The sequence below is a fragment of the Tursiops truncatus genome, chromosome 19 (genome assembly GCF_011762595.2).
Source record: "Tursiops truncatus isolate mTurTru1 chromosome 19, mTurTru1.mat.Y, whole genome shotgun sequence".
NCBI lineage: Eukaryota > Metazoa > Chordata > Mammalia > Artiodactyla > Delphinidae > Tursiops > Tursiops truncatus.
In genome coordinates this window covers 53,506,351-53,529,658 of record NC_047052.1, presented here as the reverse complement: position 1 = coordinate 53,529,658, position 23,308 = coordinate 53,506,351, and the positions used below count along the sequence as shown (strand labels likewise).

Below are 23,308 nucleotides of genomic sequence, written 5' to 3'. Positions count from 1 at the left end.
CCTCCAAGTAGGAGACTTTAGTGTAAAACATCCCCTGAGAATGTAGCCTCAGGCCACCTAATCATCCACTCTTCCATATGGGGGCTTTCCTACCTTGTTGACCTCTGGGTGTAAAAGAAAAACTGTTCATTGGTCTGACTTTTTTTTTTTTTTTTTTTTTTGCGGTACGCGGGCCTCTCACTGTTGTGGCCTCTCCCGTTGCGCAGCACAGGCTCCGGACGCGCCGGCTCAGCGGCCATGGCTCACGGGCCCAGCCGCTCCGCGGCATGTGGGATCTTCCCGGACCGGGGCACGAACCCGTGTCCCCTGCATCGGCAGGCAGACTCTCAACCACTGTGCCACCAGGGAAGCCCTGCAGAAGCTCTTTATCGGAGGTTTGAGCTTTGAAACAACTGATGAGTGTCTGAGGAGCCATTCTGAGCAGCGGGGAATGCTCACACATTGTGTGGCCACGAGGGATCCAAACACCAAGCGCTGCAGAGGCTTCGGGGTTGTCACATACGCCACTGTGGAGGAGGTGGATGCAGTCATGAATGCAAGGCCACACAAGGTGGATGGAAGAGTTGTGGAACCAAAAAGGGCCGTCTCAAGAGAAGATTCTCAAAGACCTGGTGCCCACTTAACTGTGAAAAAGATTTTTGTTGGTGGCATTAAAGAAGATGCTGAAGAACATCACCTAAGAGATTATTTTGAACAGTATGGGAAGACTGAAGTGACTGAAATCATGACTGACCAAGGTAGTGGCAAAAAGAGAGGCTTTGCTTTCGTAACCTTTGATGACCATGACTCTGTAGACAAGACTGTCAGTCAGAAATACCACCCGGTGAATGGCCACAACTGTGAAGTAAGGAAAGCCCTATCTAAGCAAGAGGTGGCTAGTTCCCCATCCAGCCAAAGAGGTCGAAGTGGTTCTGGAAACTTTGGTGGTGGTCGTGGAGGGGGTTTTGGTGCGAATGACAGGTTTGGTCGTGGAGGAGACTTCAGTGGCCGAGGTGCCTTTGGTGGCAGCCGCGGTGGCGGGGGATATGGTGGCAGGGGGGATGGCTATAATGGGTTCGGTAATGATGGAAGCCATTTTGGAGGTGGTGGAAGCTACAATGATTCTGGCAGTTACAACAAACGATCTGCAAATTTTGGACCCATGAAAGGAGGAAACTTTGGAGGCGGAAGTGCTGGCCCCTGTGGTGGTGGAGACCAATACTTTGCCAAACCACAAAACCAAGGTGGCTGTGGCGGTTCCAGCCGCAGCAGGAGCTGTGGTGGGGGCAGAAGGTTTTAACTACTCCCGGGAAACAAAGCTTAGCAGGAGAGGAGAGACAGAGAAGTGACGGGGAAACTCCAGGTTACAAAAGATTTGTGAACTCAGCCAAGCACAGTGGTGGCAGGCCCTAACTGCTACAAAGAAGACATGTTTTAGACAGTACTCATGTGTGTGGGGAAAAAAAATCGAGGACTGTATTTGTGGCTAATTGTATAACAGGTTATTTTATTTTATTTATTTATTTTTTGCGGTACGCGGGCCTCTCACTGTTGTGGCCTCTCCCGTTGCGGGGCACAGGCTCTGGACGCGCAGGCTCCAGAAGCGCAGGCTCAGCGGCCATGGCTCACGGGCCCAGCCGCTCCACGGCATGTGGGATCTTCCCGGACCGGGGCACGAACCCGTGTCTCCTGCATCGGCAGGCGGACTCTCAACCACTGCGCCACCAGGGAAGCCCTAACAGGTTACTTTAGTTTTTGTTCTGTGGAAAGTGTAAAGCATTCCAACAAAGGGTTTTAATGTAGATTTTTTTTTTTTGCACCCATGCTGTTGATTGCTAAATGTAATAGTCTGATCATGACGCTGAATAAATGTGTTTTTTTTTTTTTAAATGTGCTGTGTAGTTAGTCTACTCTGAAGCCATATTGGTAAACTACCCCAACAGTGTGACGTTAGAATTCCTTCAGGGTGATGCCAGGTTCCATTCAAAGTTTATTTACAACCTGCTTTGGTGGAGAAGCTATGAACTGACTGTTACTGTGTCGTGACCTAGAGTTCACCGTTAAAAGGGTCACCCAAGCAAAGTCATGGAGTTTTTTGGTTATTAATATGATTGTTGGCACATCCTGTGCAATATATCTAAATTGAATTATGGTACCAGATAAAGTTATAGATGGGAGTGAAGCTTGTGTGTCATCCATTAGCATGTGTAATCAACAAATGATTTAATACCCTCTTAAAAAGAAATTCGCCCTTTTAATGGTTATATGATCAATTATTATCTATAGTTTTACAGTGGCTGTTGAATGACTCTGTAGGTATTTTGTGAAAAAGCAGGGAAGAATGATGAAATCCTTTATGCACAAGGATTGGTAGTATTATCAGGGAAAATACAAAAAAGTAGGGAATGAGCGTGAGGATATGTTGCTCCAAACCTTAACTCCTCTGGCTGAGCTAGCTGTCCCAGCTGCTCTGACAATTATGCCACTATATACACCCCTTCCACCACTTTCCATTCCTATCCAGCCTGTATTCCTTACACTGAGGCCCAGGACCAGCCCCTCCTTATAGGGGTCAGATAGAAAATCCTGTGTTAGTTTCAGGGGTACAGGGACTTGGTCTGGTATTGCCATCTAAGACCCGACAGGGCACCCAATTTGGGCCAGGAGCCATTTCCGGGACGGGCAGTTCCCCTTACGCCGTTATCTCATAGGGGGCGTAAATGCAAATGAATAGCCGGCTGGGTTTCTCAGGCTTGTTTAATTGGAAAGATTGCAGTCCTCCTTATAGGGAGGATCCCCTACACCTGAAGCCCACTTGGAAGCACCCACAGCTGAACCGAATTGGGACCCCAGTCAGGGAAGAAGGCCCTTATTAGAGCACCACTCATTAGTGCACCTTGGCAGGGCCTTGAAAAGGGAAACCAAAGCAAAAGAGTTTGAGCAACATTCAGCAAAACAAATGAAGACCTCAGGCCTACAGACGTCATACTAATGCAGATCCTGAGGCCCCTGAAAATATTAGAATAGTACATTTGACCTTTTGGGGCAAAGTGCCTCCGATATCAGGAGAAAGTTGGAAAAATTAGATGGTACATTTGGAGTGAACCCTCCTCAGTTGGTAGATGTTGCTTTTAAAGTGTTCAACAGGGAACAACAGAAAAATGAAGATGCAAAACGACACGCCACTCTTTTGACAGTGGCATTGGATTCCCGGAAGGCGAGTAACCTGAAGAGAGGTGAGTGCCCACTGGGGAAGGAACAATGTGCTTACTGGAAGGAGGGGGAACATTGGAGAAGGTTGCCCTCGGCTAAAACAGAAGAAGAACGATAAAAGACAAGAACCTCTCATGGTAGAAAGAGAGGAACACTGAATGAAGAGGCCCAGGGGCTCCCTTGGACTTGAGGCACCTAATTCCCCACAGAAGTTGGGGGTGAAATTGACAGTGGGGAATGAGCTGATTAACTTTCTTTTTTTTTTTTTAAATAAAATTAAATATTTATTTATTTATGGCTGTGTTGGGTCTTCGTTTCTTTCTGTGCGAGGGCTTTCTCTAGTCGCGGCAAGTGGGGGCCACTCTTCATCGCGGTGTGCGGGCCTCTCCCGTTGCAGAGCACAGGTTCCAGATGCGCAGGCTCAGTAGCTGTGGCTCACGGGCCTAGTTGCTCTGTGGCATGTGGGATTTTCCCAGACCAGGGCTCGAACCTGTGTTCCCTGCATTGGCAGGCAGATTCTCAACCACTGTGCCACCAGGGAAGCCCTGATTAACTTTCTGATAGACCTCACCCTGAAGTTTTTCCACCAGAATAGCTTGACATCGAAGTCCCACCAGAACACGCTTTAATTTAAGCCTACAGATGGGGCTCATGAAAATCCCTGGAAAGGAGACAAAGCTCTTTCCCGCAAGGTCTTAAAAATAACCCAAAGACTGCTGTCAGACCTCCACAGATGGGGACTCAACACAGAGGAAACTGCCCAACCCAGGACTGAAAAACAGACTGTCCTCAAATGCCTTGAACTGCAAGAAATTTCAGATAACCTGCTAGTGTTTGTGTGGACACTTTTTCAGGATGGGTGGAAGCATATCCCACAGACAGAAAATCTCTGAAGTGGTTAAAGCCCTTCTAAGGGATATTATCCCCGGATTTGGAAGAAGGCATTAAAACTGCATTCATCCTGGAGACCATAATCAACAGGAAAAACCGAGAAAATGAATCATACATTAAAAAGGAACATCGCTAAAACATGTCAAGAGACACTGAATTTGGGATGAGGCCTTGCCAGTTGCTCTGCTATGGATCAGTGGCTCCCAGAAGCAGGCTTAAATTAAGCCGCTTTAGAATACTGTATGGCAGGCCTTGCAGGTGTGTTCCCAGGCAGGAGAATCTATAAATGCTAAAGACCTAGCGGTGGCCAATCACATTAAAACTTTGGGCTCTATTTATTCATGAGTAGACCTCCAACAGGTCTGCCCATCCAACCGAAGTAGATGGGAATTCCATCTCCATTGCCCATTGGAGAAGGGGCAACCAATTTGTTTAATTGTGTCCAAAGAAATAGCACCGGAATTTAGTATATGTATTGAACTGGAACCAAAACCCCAAGTTCAGTTACGAATTAGACAAGAAACTGCTAAGAGGTTTCATCAGGTTTAAATAGTTGTAGATAAAAAGGACTAACTAAAGATTCTAAGGAATATTCCTCACCTCTGTTCAGCAGAAGTGTCTTCATTCCTTTTCCCACAAGATTGTGGGATGGAAATTGACAGTGGGGAATTGTAATAGGGAAGAACACTTTGTATTCTATTACAAGTTCATCACTGAAGGGATGTTGCCTAGAAGCTTAAATTATACATAATGGCCCATCTCTGGGAACCCAGCCTCCCAGGTCATGAGCCTTAAGGTAAAATACCTTTGTTTAGCTCAAAGGAAACCTCCTGACCAGGCCCACCTGTGAATGACTGCAGGGAGGAAGAAATTGACACATCCCCCTCTGGAGGCTGATGGAAACCAGGAAGTGTTTGACTTTACTGCCTCCCCTTTTAGTATAAAAGGAGCCTGAATTCTAACTCAGGCAAGATGGTTCTTTGGGGGCATGAGCCCACCATCTTCTTGGTTTGCTGTCTTTCTGAATAAAGTCGTTACTCCTTGTCCCAACGACTCGTCTGTTGATCGTTGGCCTGTCATGTGGCGAGCAGTAGGGGCTTATACTCAGTAACAAAAGAACAATGTAATTTATATCAGTTTTAAAAAATGTATTGCTCTTTTTAAAGCAATGGTTAGTAAAAATGTTTTTAATTTAAAAATTTTTAAAAAAATAAAAAAAAAAGAGTAATCATTACTGACAGAAGTTATCACATACCTTAGTCCTCCAGTCTCAGACCCTGTGTTTTTTTTTTTTTTTTTTTTTTTTTGCGGTATGCGGGCCTCTCACCACTGCGGCCTCTCCTGTTGCGGAGCACAGGCTCAGCAGCCATGGCTCACGGGTCCAGCCACTCCGCGGCATGTGGGATGTCCCCGGACCGGGGCACGAACCCGTATCCCCTGCATCGGCAGGTGGACTCTCAACCACTGCGCCACCAGGGAAGCCCAGACCCTGGGTTTTGTCCCTGAGTCTCTGGAACCGAGCAGTGTTGAGTTGGCCTCCTGGCTGAATAAGAAACAGAAAGGATAAGTTGTTCTGCAGGGTGTCAGTATGAAATGGCCCATTCTTCCCAGGGAGAGTTTTGCATTTATTTATTTTTGGCTGCCTTGCGTCTTCCTTGTGGCGCGCAGGCTTTCTCCAGTTGCGGTGAGTGGGAGCTACTCTTTATTGTGGTGTGCGGGCTTCTCATTGTGGTGGCTTCTCTTGCTGCAGAGCTCAGGCTCTAGGAGCGTGGGCTTCAGTAGTTGTGGCATGCGGGCTTCAGTAGTTGCGGCACGTAGGCTCTAGGAGCGTGGGCTTCAGTAGTTGTGGCATGTGGGCTGCAGTAGTTGCAGCCTGTGGGCTCTAGAGCGCAGGCTCAGTAGTTGTGGTGCATGGGCTTAGTTGCTCCGTGGCATGTGGGATCTTCCTGGACCAGGGCTCGAACCCGTGTCCCCTGCATTGGCAGGCGAATTCTTAACCACTGCGCCAGCAGGGAAGTCCCGGAGTTTTGTATTTTTTATTCTAGTTTGTAATACAGAGACAAGTCAAGCTCTTGTTTTCTTAAACTGCTTAAATTAATACTAATTGCAGGAAATGTTCCACATCCAATGACTGCCCCACAGCTACCACTTGGAGACCCAAGTTCCCAACCACTGAATTGCTTGAGCCTCAGGAGCAGGACTTGTGAGCAACATGCTGGCAAAAACAATTTTTTATTAAAATCATTTTCTACTTGTTAGGAGGAAACATCCTAGTTTCCAACATAACTGGTCCCCAAAGCTGTAAGCTTTTACCTGAAAACTGTAACAGCCAGTAACTTAAGGGGTTTCAAAGTACTGGGAAGCACCATTCCCTGACTGCCCCCCCTACCCCCGTCCCGCCTTTCAGGCTCTCGGGCTCGGACCTGGACTCTCCTCGCCCCGCCTCTCACCTTCAGCGCTCCGCCCAAGTCCCGCCTAGAAGCCTCGCCTCTGAAGTACGCGCTGCGTGCGCAGTTTCTTACGGAAGCGGAAGCGGAGACCTGAGAGTGAAGGTCGCACAGCGGAGCTTAAGTTTTTCCTTCTAGTGTTAAGTCTGTGCTGCGCGGTCCCCCTTACTCCATCTTTAGGGTCTCCGAGGTTCTGCGGGCGTAATAGCCCAGCGCCCGCCGTCCGCCCCAAGTAAATCCAGAAGTCGCCGTTACAGGTCGAGTATTAATTTCCTTTGGGTTTGAAATCGCTTGTGAGGGTCCTTGCCCTTTGCTTTTCGGCCTTCGGTCCACTGAGACACCGCCTTTCGCGACATTATCCTGCTTACAATCCTTTATTACTTCCGCCTGCCCCTTGTAAAGTCCTCTTCTGCGAGCTGCATTCGCGCGCCCGCAGCTTCGCTCTCTCCCCCGCCCCAGAGGGCAGCGCCGGCCGCCGCGCTCCCGGACAGGCCGCGTCCTCTCCCGGGTCCCGGGATTCTGGAGACCCCACCCCCCTCCGGAGACCCTCTCCCTCCGTCCCAGCGCCTCTGTCCTCGCGTCTCCTCAGGCCGGTACTTGTGCTCCGCAAGCCTCCTCTTCTAGTCAGCTCTTCCGCTCACCCTGTGTAGGGGGAGGTGACCAGGGCCAACCGTGTGACACCCAGTATTCTTCCCTCACGAGTTCATCTCGCTGGAAATTGTTCTCAAAGGGATAGTAAAATGAAACAGATTTAGCTCTTAAAGTAGCGGGTGGATAAAATAGAGAAGTGAATAAAGGAGTGTGATCTCCTGGGTTTGGAGAGCAACATGGGGACAGGGGCCCTGCGTCAGCTGTAGCAGGAGGGACAGCAGTGGTGAGAGCACTTCACAGAGAGTGGGGGGAGAGGATAAAAGAGTTAGACGTAAGGCCTTCGGAGCATCGTGGTCCTGGGAGAGACACAGAGGACAGGTGTTGACTGGAAGAGCAGAGGAAGACAGAGCAGGAAGGAAGCATAGCCGTCTGGGGTGCCATAGAGTGGGAGTGTAACAGGAATAGAAGGAATGTAATCTGGAGGGCAGAGCGGGAGCGGAGATGGAGGAAGAAAGAGGCAGAAATATATGGATATTTAGGACAATCAGAAAAGTTGGGCGTAAAGAGCAACGAGAGGGGGAACGAGTTGCAGAGTAGTGGGGCAGGACAGGTGTGATAAAATAAATAGCAGGGCAGACAGCAGGAGAGTAGAGGGGAACAAAGAGAGAAATAGGGAGATAGATAAAGAATGAAATAGAAACACGTAGTAGTCAGGTAGAGGGGGAAACTGGATACAGATGGGGGGTGAGTTCTTTGGATATGGGTGATTAAGTTGTGATATTTTAATTTGTTGCTTTAGAATGTAAAACACTTAAAGTTTATCCGCTTATGTTATCCACCTCTGGCTAGATATCCAAGGGAAATGAAATCAGTATAGCGAGGGAAATATTTGCACTGCAATGAACGTTACTGTATTATTCGCAACAGCCAAGATGTAGAAAGAACTAAAATGTCTGACGAATGGATATAGAAAATTTATTTCAGCCATAAATTATGACATTATTATGACAGAAAAAGGCAGATATTATAGGTGGAAAGTAGAAATGTCTTACTCATAGGGCCATAGAGTATAAAGGGTATTAGGAGGGGTTGGATGGTGGGGTAAATGGGGTGGGGTTGGTCAGAGGTTACAAACGTTCAGTTGTAAAATGAAAAAGTACCACATGTATATCTAATGTACAGCATGCAGACTATAGTTAATCACACTGTGTTTCTGTATACTTGGAGTTTGCTCTGAGCGTAACACTCAAGTGTTCTCACTACACAGAAATAAAATGGTAATTGTAAGTTGATGGAAGTGTAAACTATTGTGATAATTATTACACAGTGAATATACATCTATCAAATAATCACATTATATGCCTCACATGAACACGGTTGTTACTCATCAATTCTACCTCAGTTAAGCTGGGAAAGAAAAAGAAAGTGAGGGCTGTGCTGGCCTTGCCACTGCTGAGTGGTGCTCAACCCAGGCTTCATATTAGATCGATGAGGCATTTTGCATATACATGTTTTGTACCCTCGAATGAGAGATTCTTCTTCAGATCGTCGGTGTAAGGCCAAAGCTCAATAATATTTAAGGTGCCCCCATTAATTCTAATCTGGATCCAGCATTGAGCATCATGACTCTGGGTCCCCCCGTTCCTGAGGGCTGAGATCTGGGCTGAGGGTGAGGGCTCTGCTCTGCGTGGGGATGGATCAGGGCTGGTCTGTGACCTGCAGGGGATCGTCGGGTCCCGCTGAGGTGCCCACTGCTGCTGGGTACGTGAGGGCCTCACCTGGAGGGGAGCGAGATCTGAAGAAAGGGCGGGAAAACTCACCTGTTGGTCTTTTACGAGTTTACTGTCCTGAGCCCCTCCTGGGACAGTGGGCAGCAGAGGACCGTCTGTTCCACATGCTGAGGGCTTCCCTGTGTGTGTGGTGGTGACTCAGGAAGGGGGTGTGTCGATTCCAAGCATTAAACAGCCTGTTTTCCACTTTCAAGGTCAACCTCTAAAGACTCAACGTTGTCTGAGGAAGAAGCCCTGAAGAGGAGGGAGAGGAAAGAAAAGGAGTCAGAAATGGCTCTTTCTCAGGTAAAGTCATATTCTCAGTTTTTTCTTCTGCCTGTGCTTCCTGAAATGCCATTCTTTGGACTTGCTAATCTCTGACTCTGAACTATCCTGCCTAACACCTGTACATTCACACTCACCCGGGTCCTTCCCTCAGGGCCTGTCATCTCCACTTAGATCCCGTCTCCCCATGACCCAGTGACCTGGAACTTGTGAAGAGGCTCCACTGGGTGCAGTGCTGGGCAGGGCTTCACACCCACAGATTCAGGCAGAGCGTCAGTGCTATTGGGTGGGAGGGGTTGTTTAGGGCCCCATCTGGATGGACTGTCTGCTCTCCGTAAACCAGGATAAAGAAACTGCACATGAAAGTCAGTTATTAGGTGCACAATACCTGGTAAAATCTGGGAGTAGACCAACAAGGGGAAATTTGTTCTGACTTTTTCTAAGGCAATGAAGCTAAATGAGTGAGTCACTGACTTCAGAATCTTAATGATTGGGAACAGAAGGAAAAATTCAGAACCAGACATCAGTGATAGAGGGTGTTTTATTCCATCATCTGTTTCAAACTATGAAATCAGTCTAAATGTCTGAGAGGTGGAAATTCCTTAAGTCACTTTCATCACATTCATTCTTCAGATTTTGTATTTTCACTGTGCTGGTTTTGTTCTTTGGCACAGAGAAATTTTTACGTTTGATGAAGGTAAGGTTTCCTCTTCATTGTTTATCACATCCAGGCATCCAGTTTCCCAGCACCATTTGTTTTGTTTTGCTATAAATTTATTTAATTAGTTTATTTATTTTTGGTTGCATTGGGTCTTCTTTGCTGCACGCAGGCTTCTCCCTAGTTGTGGCAAGCGGGGGCTACTCTTTGTTGTGGTGCATGGGCTTCTGTTGTTGTGGAGCATGGGCTCTAGGCATGTGGCACGCCAGCTCAGTAGTTGTGGCTCGTGGGCTCTAGTTGCTCTGCGGCATGTGGGATCTTCCTGGACCAGGGCTCAAACCCATGTCCCCTGCATTGGCAGGCAGGTTCTTAACCACTGTGCCACCAGGGAAGCCCTCCCAGCACCATTTGTTAATGGCAGCTGTCTTTTTTCCACTGTGTAGTCTTAGCATCCTTAGTATCAGTAGATTTTAAATATATACAAAGGATCATTTCTGAGCGTTCTCTTCTGTTCCATTGGTTTATATATCTGTGTTTATGCCAGTACCACACCATCTTGATTACTTTATAATATGTTTTGAAAATTAAAGGGTGGCCTCCATCTTTCTTCTTATTCAAGAGTGTTTTGGCAATTTGCGGTCCCTTGAGTTTCTGTGGTGTCTGGCCTGTGTTTCTTCTATTTCTGCAAAAATTGCCATTGTGATTTTGATAATGGTTGCATTGAATATGTAGAACAGTTTGGGTAGTTTGTTTGGACATTTCAAGAGTTTTGAGACTTCCAGTCCATGAGTATAGATTTATTTGTATCTTTGGATTTCTTTTTTTTTTTTTTAGTCTGAGGCAACTATTTTCTCTTTTATTCTTTAACAGACATGTTCAACATTATGGGCAACATTCTTAAAACTTAAGCTTCACAGACTTTGAGACATTCAAATACTATGGTCTCCTTTTCTTTGATGTGAAGGATTATTCAGCTAGAAAAATAAAGCATGGTAGACAATACATTTTCACCAGATTCAAAGTAGTACAAAAATTAAGACTACAGAATTACACATTCATTGTACCTAATGTGTCATTAGAAATAGAAGACAGTATTTTCTTCAGCAAATAAAACAGCATATTGGTATGCTGTTAATGCATAAACCTTTTAATGTATACTGTCATTCACAAGTTATTTACAACTTCCACTGTGTGAAGAGAACTAGAATGTAGATTTTCTGCAAAACTGGAAAAAAGCAATACAAAATTTGTGAAAGCCTGTGTTTCATATTATACAAAAGTAAGCAAGTTTTTCTCTTCAAATACCAGATATTGTACGCAGTGATATTTTGGACGTATTATAGTAATTCTTGAGTGTGTTTTAATGCTGGAGGTAAGTTTACAGGCCTTGACTCTTCATCGAGGAGTACTAAGTCTTCTGTTTCACTGCCTCTGTATTTCCTTTTACATATTTTTACCACCACCTTTTTCTTGAGAAATAACTTCCAGGCTTCTCTTGGTGCACCTGCTTTTGCGTTTTCTTTGCTTTTTCCACAGCCAGTGCCCAAATACACAGGCTTACATCTCAATTCACAAACAATACTTTCTTGAGAGCTCTTGTTTTGAGGCAGATCTGCCAGTTCTATTAGTGGGACAAGAGACACATCCAGTGTTGCTTTCAGAGCCTTGATAGCTGCGTTTAGGAGCTCTCCATGATTCATGCTGGGACTGAAGTCACCAACGGCCACCAGCTTCCATGCCACCATTTTGTACAGTCTATTGACAGAAGGCTGCTTCGGTTTCACATCTTCATTGGTTAACTTGCAACAAGAGAATCTGACAGAACTCTCGCTCGATTGCGAAGTACTTTCAGAAGGCAGCTGTGACGTGCTGGTCTGAGAACTCTTCTTAGAAGCCAGTTGGGACACACTTGCTATGGAAGCGCTTTTGGAAACCAGAGAGCCACTGGTCTGGGAGCTGTTCTTGGAAGCTAACAGTGATGCAGCTACCTGTGAAGTGCTTTTATAAGTCAGCATCGTGTTTGCTGAGGTGGTGCTTTTGGGGGTTAGTAAAGATGTGCCTGATGAGGAACTGTTTTTAGAAACAGATGACAAAGCACTTGCCTCTGAACTAGTTCTGGGAGTTAACCTCTTGAAGCTGTCTCTGAACTAGGTTTAGAAGACAGTGGCAACTCTACTTCTGAGCTTCCTGAGGAGCCCAACAAGGGCACCTCAATCTCTGAGATGCTTTGAGAGGCTGAGACTGAAGAGCCTTCCAAAGCACTCTTTTTCGGGGATCCACTTTGTTCTCTGGAATCAGTAGATGGGGTCACATGACTGTTCACACTGGATTTCAACAACGAAGAAACAAAGGACGCTGAATCATGTTTATCTGGAGTTTCTGGTTCAGAAATTTTTCCAGACCCTACCGTTGTTACCTGAGAGGGAATGCTGCTGCTGCTTTGGCTGGAAACAGATCGCTCTCCATCACTTGTGGAGCTATTCTGACTCCGGGTACTAGAGCTCCGTATCATTTCTTTTTAGGTTCCGCATATAAGTGATATCACACGATATTTCTTTCTCTGTCTGACTTACTTCAGTTAGTATGACAATCTCTAGGTCTATCCATGTTGCTGCAAATGGCATTAATTCTTTTTAATGGCTGAGTAATATTCCATTGTATATATGTACCACATCTTCTTTATTTTAATTTTATTTTATTATTTATTTTTGGCCACCTTGGGTCTTTGTTGCTGCACGCGGGCTTTCTCTAGTTGCGGTGAGTGGGGACTACTCTTCATTGCAGTGCGTGGGCTTCTCATTGTGGTGGCTTCTCTTGTTGCCGAGCATGGGCTCTAGGTGCATGGGCTTCAGTAGTTGTGGCACGTGAGCTCAGTAGTTGTGGCTCATGGACTCTAGAGCGCAGCCTCGGTAGTTGTGGCGCATGGGCTTAGTTGCCCCGTGGCATGTGGGATCTTCCCGGACCAGGGCTCGAACCTGTGTCCCCTGCATTGGCAGGTGGATTCTTAACCATTGCGCCACCAGGGAAGCCCCGTACCACATCTTCTTTATCCATTATTCTGTTGATATTTAGGTTGCTTCCATGCCTTGGCTCTTGTAAACAGTGCTTCAGTGAACACTGGGGTGCATGTATCCTTTCGGACCATGTTTTTCTCTGGATATATACCCAGGAGTGGGATTGCAGTGTCATATGATAGCTCTATTTTTGTTTTTTCTTAAGGGACCTCCATAGTCTTCTCCATAGTGGCTCAATTTACATTCCCACCAGCAGTTCAGGAGTGTCCCCTTCTCTCCACACCCTCTCCAGCATTTATTGTTTGTGGGGTTTTTTTTTTTGTTTTTTTTTTTTTGCGGTACGCGGGTCTCTCACTGTTGTGGCCTCTCCCGTTGCGGAGCACAGGCTCTGGATGCACAGGCTCAGCGGCCATGGCTCACGGGCCCAGCTGCTCCGCGGCATGTGGGATCTTCCTAGACCGGAGCACGAACCCGTGTCCCCTGCATCGGCAGGCGGACTCTCAACCACTGTGCCACCAGGGAAGCCCTGAATCTTTCTTATTTAACTCTTTTGTTCTGCCAAAGTTGGATTCAGTTTGTTCTCTTTCTGCTTCATTGAGATGTAAAAAATTCTTGAGTGGAGATCTTTTCCCTTTCTGTTGTAACCGCTTAGCCGTGTAGATTTCTCTTTTGTTATAGCCTTCAAGTAAAATGGAGGTATTGAAGTGTCATATTGTTACTGTGCTGCTGTTTCCCCCTTTTTTTTTTTAATTAATTAATTTATTTTTGGCTGTGTTGGGTTTTCGTTGCTGCATGTGGGATTTCTCTAGTTGCGTCAAGCAGGGGCTACTCTTCGTTGCGGTGCGTGGGCTTCTCACTGCGGTGGCTTCTCTTGTTGCGGAGCATGGGCTCTAGGCGTGCGGGCTTCAGTTGTGGCACACGGGCTCAGTAGTTGTGGCTTGCAGGCTCTAGAGCACAGGCTCAGTAGTTGTGGCACACGGGCTTAGTTGCTCCGCGGCATGTGGGATCTTCCCGGACCAGGGCTCAAACCCGTGTCCCCTGTATTGGCAGGCGGATTCTTAACCACTGCGCCATCAGGGAAGTCCCTGTTTTCCTCTTGATTTCTGTTAACGTTTGCTTCATTTGGGGGGAAGCTCTAATGTATATATTTATAACTGTTATATCTTCTTAGTGAATTGACTCGTTTAAGATTGTATAATATCCTTTGTGCCTTCTGTCAGTTTTTGCCTTTGTTTTGTGTGATATAATATCCTCAGCCCTGCTCTCTTTAGCATGGAATATCTTCTTCCTTTCTTTCACCTTTAGCTTTTCCGTCTCATTTGATGTGTGAATGTTCACATTTCCAACTGTCTGACACACTCTCTCTGTGTCTCTTACACTTGGTCTTCCTTTTTTCCTCCTGTTACTTCCTCTAGTGGTCCCTGCTCAGGCACACTGAGCAGTGGTGAAAGGTTGGTGCCCTGGCCAGCCCCCTTTATTTCACTGTAATTACAGAGGATACGTATCAAGTGTTTACTTTTCATGACGTTTGGTGAAATGTTCTTGCTTAATAACAATATATTTTTTCCATACGCTTTTTTTGTCATGATTTTTAATTCTCCAAGAAGTTTTTAACTTTACCACTGTGATAATTTTCTTAATCTGTGAAAATAGTGTATAACACTAAACTTCTCTAATTTTGTGTCAATGTTTTATTAGTGGAAAACAAAAAAACCGATGATAAAAAAAATTGTCCTGAAATATGTAAAGAGATAAGTCTTCTCGTTCCAGTTGATTTCGTGTTGATCTGTGTGATGGGTGCCATGGATGTGCAAGCCATTCATTTAGATAAAAGACATGATTTCAAAAGTATATATCTTTTTGCAGTTGAAATTATATCTTCAGTATATTCCGTGGCCTTGGTGGTGGGATGAATTGGGTGATTGGGATTGATACATATACACTAATATGTATAAAATGGATAACTAATAAAAAAAAAGACCTGTTTAAGTAATAGAAGACATGAAGAGATGAAACAGATTTGAATCCTTGTTTTAATGATTTAAGGTACATATACATAAGCAAGTGTCTGCAATCCAAAGTAAAAGAAAGAAATGCCCTAACCAAGGTATAAATATATATATACATATATATGTTCCGTGGCCTTGAATTTTTCTACACCATCATGTTAATGGTTTAAATAGTAGTAAGATTACTAACATTGTATGTGCATGTGCTTGTGTGCCCGCATCTATAATGACCTTTCATGCTATTCCATGTCATTCACCTTGAATGTCTTTCAAGCTTTTCTCAGGGATCCCTCTGTCAATGTACTCTTTTTTTTTTTAAACATCTTTATTGGAGTATAATTGCTTTACAGTGGTGTGTTAGTTTCCGCTTTATAACAAAGTGTCAGTGAACTTTCAATGCTCTCCTTAACTGATTTTTAAGCTTCAATTCCTGTGCTCAACCACCTGAGTTCAGGTGCTTGCTGTGTCATTGCTTAGCTTCTTGACTTGGTTCAAGTTTCTCTTTGTGTCTCTGACACAGTTTTCTGCTCTGTAAGATGGGAACATATCTTTCTCGAATGAGCTGTTATATTGATAAGAAGTTCGTGCTTGTGAAGTACTTATTTTGAGTAATGTTTTGTCTATAGGAAGTATTCAAACACTTTTAGTCATTGCTGCTTCTATCATTATCATAATTGAAGATTTTGAGTTTTCTTTAAAGCCATTGTGGACTTTGTCATCTCTGAAGCTGCCACTCATGGTGTAACTTATTTAAATATTGAATATCACTCAGTGTTTAGAACATAGATCTGACACTTCTGCATAGACAACCCGTTGTTTAGTATTATTTATATATGTTTTATGGATTCTCCACAAAGATGACAAATCCATATTTATTGGATGATATGATAATCTCTTATGAAAAAGCATAAGAATTTAAAATAAGGGACACAGTATTTGCTCCAAATACCTTAACACAGATCTTTCAGAACATATACTTGAACCAAATCGATCCTTACCCCTCTCTCATCTTCCCATTTTGTATGAAGATAACCCTTCTCATGACCCGTTGTTGAAATGTATTTTCATTTCAGGAATGGTTGACCTTCAAGGATGTGGTCATTGAATTCTCTCAGGAGGAGTGGGAATGCCTGGACCCTGGTCAGAGGGCCCTGTACAGGGACGTGATGTTGGAGACCTACAGGAACCTGATCTCTGTGGGTGAGGATAACTTCCCTCTAGAAGTTGGGATCTGCCCTTGGGTGTTTTGCATTTTTCCCTGCGTACTTCTTGGGAGGCCCTGTTTTTTTCATGTGATCTGAAAGCCCTGTTGACACAGACATGATGTGGCATCACGAGTTTAAACTGACCCTTTCTTCAGATGATCTGCCCATTTCATGTTACATTAGGGGTTGTTCAAGAGCTTAATTATGTATAAAGCTCAATGGCAGACTTTTAAAAGATATCCAATTTCTTGTCTTCTGCCCTGTGGCTTTGACTGACTATTTCTTGGAAGAGTGTTAGATATATGTATTACACTGTTCCCAATGCATTTAGAAGGAGGAGGTGGATGAATTTGTGAAATATTTTTCCTGACCCACCTGTAATGTCCTCACTCCTCAGCTGAACAAAGAGCTGTGGTTTTGGAAAAACCACACCAATTTACATTTCTTTGTTCTGATAAGCAGAAATTTCTTTTTCTGATCTGAACATTATCTCCATTTTTGGAGCAAGAGGAAGAGCCCAGGACTCTGGTGAGTGGTGTGAAAATAGCAAAAAAACCAAATGGGTAGGTGTATCAAAAGTGTGATCTCAGGGCAGAGAGGAAGCCACAATATTAATAGTGTTTGGGAAACGCTTCTCATGGTGGAGCGTTCTTTGGGAAAACCAAAGTTTCTTTATTAAACTCTCAGAGGAGACTTTTCTTCTACTCGAGTTATCACTCTATCCTTCCAAATGTAAAATGTATTCTTTCACCCTCCAGTGTTGCTGCAGCTCCTATAGAGACAAAGGCAAGGTCTTTATCAAGATCCACAACCCTCATCATCTGGCTGCTGTGAACTGGTTGTTGCTTGACTTTGAGGAGCATGAGGCGGGCTGTGTTATTGGCTTGTCTAGCCCTCTTCTCTCCTTATGGACTTGATTCTATTGGATGCTCAGTTTTTAGTCCAAATAGATCAAAGCTGATGCCTCTAGTGTCTAACCCCTGACCCTGTCCTGGTTTCATGTCTGTTGTATTTGGAAGATATAATCAGAAGATGGAAAATACCGGCTGCTATTTAATTTTTATTAATTTAAAAAAATTTTAAAATTATTTTTATTATTTAATTTTTTTTTTTTGGCTGCGTGTTGGGTCTTTGTTGCTGTGCGTGGGCTTTCTCTAGTTGTGGTGAGAGGGGGCTACTCTTCATTGCGGTGCGCAGGCTTTGCACAGGCTTCTCATTGCAGTGGCTTCTCTTGTTGCAGAGCACGGGCTCTAGGCATGCGGGCTTCAGTAGTTGTGGCGCGTGGGCTTAGTTGCTCCGCGGCATGTGGGATCTTAGTTCCCGGACCAGGGCTCGAACTGGTGTCCCCTACATTGGCAGGCGGATTCTTAACCACTGTGCCACAAGCGAAGTCCCAAGATCACTTATCAAAGAAAAATATATTATTTTTGGTTGAGAACAAATTCTAACTGGAGAATATAGGGTGTCAGTTGTCAAGTCGGAAGTAGCACAGATCTTATTTTCTCTGCAACATACTTTGGCTCTGAATGTCACTACATCACTGGAAAATGGCAGGATAGCTTCCAGGCATTTGGCAATGGAGAGTCTCTCCTTGTCACAAACTATAGTTGGAATTTTGGGGTCTTTCTTTTTTAAAAAAAAAAAACAACAAATTTATTTATTAAATAAATATTCTTGATGTTAAACTATTATTGAATATATGATTTACAAATATTTTGTATTATACCATACATTGTTTTTTCACTCTGCTGAGTATGGTTTAGTGCACAATAGTTAATAGTTATGATGTAGTCCAATTTATCTGTTTTTAGTTTGTTGGCCTGAGCTTTTGCTGTTACATCTGATAAATCATTGGTGAATCCAATGTTAATCTTTTTTTGTAAATTTACTTATAGGAGTTTTATTCACTAGGGACTTAGGTTTAGATCTTTGAAGCATTTTGAGTTAATACAGTAATGGTCCAACTAAATTCTTCTGCATGTGGATATCCAGTTTTCTCAACACGTTTTGTTCCATAGACTGCCCTTCCCCCATTATGTGGTCTTGACAACCTTGCGGAACATCATTTGACCTTATACACGAAAGTATTTTCCTCAATCTCTTGTGTTCCACAGGTCTCTCTGTCTTTATGCCAGTACCATACTGCTTTGATTAGTGTAGCTTTGGAAAAAGTTTTGAAATAAAGAAATGTGAATTGTCTGACTTTGTTTTCAAGCTTCTTTTTGCTATTCATTGTGTCCTGAAATTCCACAGGAATTGTAGGATTGATTCATCTGTTTCTTCAGCAAAGCGGTATTGGGATTTGGGATTACACTAGGGATTATTTTGAATATCCTGATAACTTTGGCTAGTATTGACATCTTGACAATATCAGCTTCAAATCCATGAACTTGGGGTATCTTTGCATTTATTTGTGTCTTCTCTAATATGTTTCAGAAGTCTTTATTTTGCAGTAGTTACAAATCCTTCCCTTCTTGTATAATGTTATGTTTAAGTACTCTTCTTTTTTGATTCTATTGTAAATTGAATTGCTTTGATTGTTCTTTTCTTTCTCGGTATGCGGGCCTCTCACTGCTGTGGCCTCTCGCGTTGCGGAGGCTCCGGACGCGCAGGCTCAGTGGCCATGGCTCACGGGCCCAGCCGCTCCGCGGCATGTGGGATCTTCCCGGACCGGGGCACGAACCCGTGTCCCCTGCATCGGCAGGTGGACTCTCAACCACTGCGCCACCAGGGAAGCCCTGCCCTGTTCATTTTTAATGTTTAGAAACCCAGTTGGTTTTTGCATGTTGATGTTGTATCTAGTAATTTTTTTGAAGTCTTTCATTATTTCTATAAGTTTTTTTTTACTTATTAATGTTGCAGAATGCCTGTTATGGGTATGTCATTTTGTAGAAGATATTTAGAAAAATGTTTTGTTTTCATAAAAACTGTCCTATTGAATTCTTTTTCTCTATGGTATATATGTTTTATAATTCTAAACAGCGACGTATTATTAGATAAGCTTGTTTTGGATATTTTAGCATTACAGTATATTGTGTGTTCATTAACATTTACTTATGTACACCAGGTATGCAGAATATATCTGTAGTATAATGTATTTTTCTCAGAGACAGCAGTATGTTTACTGTTAATTGGTACATGCTTTGGAGTCATGGTGGAAAAATTGCGTTCTTTTGAGAGCTGACGTCCGTTTTTCCTGTGTGAGTGTTTTTGTCATAGCGGGTTTGCAAGTAGTCTCCTCTAAAATCAATTTGAATTGTATTTTATAACTCTTTTTTTAGTAAACAATTCTATTGCTTTAGTGTTTCTAATAATTTTAAGATCATAGTTGGGCAATTTCAAAATTTTAAAAAAATTTAAAAAAATTTAAAAAATACATAGTTGGGAAGTTTTGCAACTGTGTTTGGTATAAGTATTACCTTTGGTGTAATATCATATATTCAACATGAAACAGTTAATTTTGAATTTATCCCTATGGCTCTTTATGTCTTGTAGATATCTGTCCAATACATGTGGTCAAGCAATTACAACCCAAAGGGAACAGTGATCCAGGAGAAGTATTTCAAAGAGTGATCTTGGGAAGATCTAAAAGTCGTGAAATCAAACATTTTTACCTCACGGAAATCCAGAAAAATATGTATGACTTTGAGTGTCATTGGAGAGATGATGAAAGAAATTACAAAGGAATACCTATAACCCATAATGGAAATCTCACTGATAGAAGAGATATACATGGTAGAAGGGATGCAGGAATCAAGCCCATTGGAAATAGGCTTGGATTAAACTTTCAGGGTAAACTGCAGGTATTTCAAACTGACAGGTTAATTTCTGGATGTAATGAAGTTGAGAGGTCCATCAACAATAGTTTCTCATTTTCACCACTTCAAAGAATTCCTCCTCGTGTCCAAACTAACGTTTCTAATGTATATGGGAATGATGTTATGCATCCTTTAGTACTGACACAAGATCAGAAAACACACAGGGAAAGAGATTTTAAATGTACTGAGTGTGGGAAAACCTTTAGTCATGGCTCAATTGTCAGGAATAATCAGATAATCTATTCAGAAGAGATATTACATAAATGTGATGTATGTGTCAAGGGCTTTAGTACAAAGTCACACCTTGCAGTTCATGAGAGCATTCATACGGGAAAGAAACCTTACAAGTGTAGTGAGTGCGGCAAGGTATTCAGTCAAAAAACAGCCCTTGCAAATCATCAGAGAATTCATACTGGGGAGAAACCTTTCAAATGTAACGAGTGTGACAAAACCTTTAATCGCTACTCAAACCTCAGTAGACATAAGATAATTCATACAGGAAAGAAATTATATAAATGTGAAGCATGTGGCAGGGTCTTTAGTCGAAAATCAAACCTTGCAGATCATCGGAGAGTTCATACTGGAGAGAAACCTTATAAATGTAATGAGTGTGGCAAGCTGTTTAGTTACAGTTCACACCTTTCAACTCATCAGAGGATTCATACCGGAGAGAAACCTTACAAATGTAATGAGTGCAGCAAGGTCTTTAGTGAAAAGGCAACTCTTGCAAAACATCAGAGGATTCATACTGGAGAGAAACCTTACACATGTAATGAGTGTAGAAAGGCCTTTAGTCAAAAAGCACATCTTCAACTTCATTGGAGAGTTCATACCGGAGAGAAGCCTTTCAGATGTGATGAGTGTGGCAAGGTCTTCAGTCGAAATTCACACCTTACAAGTCATCAGAGAGTACATATGGTAGAGAGACCTTTCAAATGTTTTGAGTGTGGAAGAGCGTTCACTGAGGTCTCAACCCTCACTAAACATCAGAAAATCCATACCTGAGAGAAATTGTGTAAGTGTATTACATGTGGGAAGGTCTTTAAATCTCAAAGTAGAAAAGAAACTATACAAATATCATGAGTGTGGCAAAGCTTTTATGTGTGTAAGCCTCACTTATGATCAGATAATTCATACTGGAGTGTTACATTACAAATGCAATGAGTGTCTCAAAGTGTTTAGTCAAAGTGCTTACCTTATGATCCATGACAGAATTCATATTGGAAGGAACTGTGAGAAATGCAATAAATGTGGTAAGTTCTTAAGTGTGCTTTCAGGCCTAACTTGCCATCAGCTGATGTATACAGGTGAGAGCCCTTAAAAATGTAATGAATCTTCACATCTTAGGCTTCCTGAGAGTATTCATACTGGATAGAGCCCAGATACATGTATTTAATGTGGTCAGGCCGTTGATAATGCGTTCTGGAAAGAATCCTCACCAGTGCCATGAATGTGAGAAATCTGTTCTCATGGCTCACATCACACCAATAATCAGGTAGTCTGCACTGGACAGCATGTTACAAATGTACTGAATTTTGCAAAGCGTTTAGGTTGTGCCTTAAACTCAGGGGTCATCAAATACTTCATTCTTTAAAATGCAATGAATGTGTCAAAATTTAATATATTGCTTACTCGTACTTAAATACCAGAATATTTATCGTGGAGAGAAACCGCACAAATGTAATGTGTGTGGCAAGGATTTTACCCAAACATCACAGTATGTTCTACTGGAGCGATAACTCCCAAATGGCAATGAGTGTGGCAAAACCTTTACGTTGAGTTCACGTATTAGGGAGCAGCAGAGAGTCCATGTTGAAGAGAAGCCATGGAAATGTGAATCGAGGCTTTATCCAGGCCTCCCCATGCACTGGACTTTAGAGTACACATCTTTAAGAGAAAGCACACAAAGCAATATGCGTGCTAAGGCTTGTAACTGAAGAACAAAACTGTGGAACACAGGATTTGTGTTGGAGAACAAGATTTCAGATGTTATGAATGTTGTAAACATGGATACATCCAGTAAGTTTGGTGTCATGAGAGAATTCATACAGGTTATAAAGTGTATACGTGGAAACTTCATGAATCAGTGCATTCTCAGCGTTTAACAAAAAAACTCATGTTTGGGGGAATTCTTACAAATGTAATGAATTTGTTGAGTTTTCTCAGCACTTTTTTCAACAGACCACACATCAGAGAATGCATACTCGGAATAAACAAGTCTTTAGTTCTCTGAGGTTAACCTGAGATATTATATGCTGCAGAATCATTTCAAGTCACAATGTGTTAAAATATGGTGTGTGGGCTTCCCTGGTGGCGCAGTGGTTGAGAGTCCGCCTGCCGATGCAGGGGACACGGGTTCGTGCCCCGGTCCGGGAAGATCCCACATGCTACGGAGCGGCTGGGCCCGTGAGCCGTGGCCGCTGAGCCTGCGCGTCCGGAGCCTGTGCTCCGCAACGGAACAGGCCACAACAGTGAGAGGCCCGTGTACAGCAAAAAAAAAAAAAAAAAAAGAAAAAAAAAGAAATCAAGGCCCAGTTATATAAGTTTTGTAAGACAGAGAGTGGTACAACACATGACGTATTATTGACAGTTTACATAATCCAGATCTAAGCATCATTGCAGTGGGTCGTGTGACCCTTACAAGATCAAGAAGGAATGCTATCTTTTAAGGAGTTTTCCTGTTGATGCTAGGAGAATGTTGCTCTTTATGGTTGAGTATGTATTCTGCTGATGGGGGAGGTTTGCTTTGATGCATAATGCAAATACACAGTTCACAGTGGGAGGAGAGAGGAGGCCAAAGGGCCGAGAGGAATTCATGTTTAAATATTCCTGTCTTGTCGTAATAGTTGAATTTTATTTCACAGGAGTCTGACATGAACCAGGACTTTACTCCCTCACCCTTTACTATAAAGAGCCTGATTTCTAACTCAGGACATGTGATTCTTTGCATTGCTAGTTCCCCGTTTTCTCGGTCTGCTGGCTTTCAGAATAACATCACTATTCCTTGCCCACAAAAGTAGTCTCTCTATTTTTTGGCCTGTTGTGTAGCGAGCCGTAAGAGCTTGGCCTTGGTGAGAAGATAATCTTATCTCTTCATTACAGGCCTTTGTTGATGGTCTCTGGGAAGAATCAGTAACATGAGGGGGCCCACTTCATTAGGTGTGGTTCATGCACATCCATGTTCCCTGGAAAAACAAGGACCCTGAATTATCACATTCAATACCATGTGGATTAGCAACAGGGAGGGGCAGAGAATAGTGTAAAACTGTGACTTGACTCATCATGGTTATATTCAGGGTGCCCTTCCATAGATAAGCCAGTGGGGGTATAGTGCAGAATGCTCTACCAGCTGACCATGAACAAAGCAGGAAGGACGTGCAGGGACTGGGCTTTTTGTGGGAGGATAGTGACAGGTTATTAGGGACTGAT

At 43.3% G+C, this 23,308-nt stretch overlaps 3 protein-coding genes across 3 annotated transcripts; 2 read left to right on the top strand and 1 right to left on the bottom strand.

Moving 5' to 3' along the window:
- Window positions 1–292: 292 nt before the first annotated feature.
- LOC109548685 (heterogeneous nuclear ribonucleoprotein A1-like) lies at window positions 293–1,288 on the top strand (the record flags this gene model as incomplete). Its single annotated transcript, XM_033844048.2, has 1 exon — window positions 293–1,288. A coding segment is annotated over one exon (987 nt), but the record flags the coding sequence as incomplete, so codon positions are not given.
- A 5,304-nt stretch (window positions 1,289–6,592) lies between these two features.
- On the top strand, window positions 6,593–22,403 carry LOC101329767 (uncharacterized). The gene is made up of 4 exons (XM_033845588.2): window positions 6,593–6,787; window positions 9,106–9,196; window positions 15,930–16,056; window positions 19,557–22,403. Exons 2-4 carry the CDS (start codon window positions 9,182–9,184, stop codon window positions 20,882–20,884), a joined length of 1,470 nt encoding a protein of 489 aa, XP_033701479.1. The 5' UTR covers window positions 6,593–6,787; window positions 9,106–9,181; the 3' UTR covers window positions 20,885–22,403.
- LOC109548673 (CDKN2A-interacting protein-like) lies at window positions 11,171–12,345 on the bottom strand. Its single transcript, XM_019927345.2, is given in 2 exon segments — window positions 11,171–11,958; window positions 11,961–12,345. Coding segments are annotated over 2 exon segments (1,173 nt in total).
- Window positions 22,404–23,308: the final 905 nt, after the last annotated feature.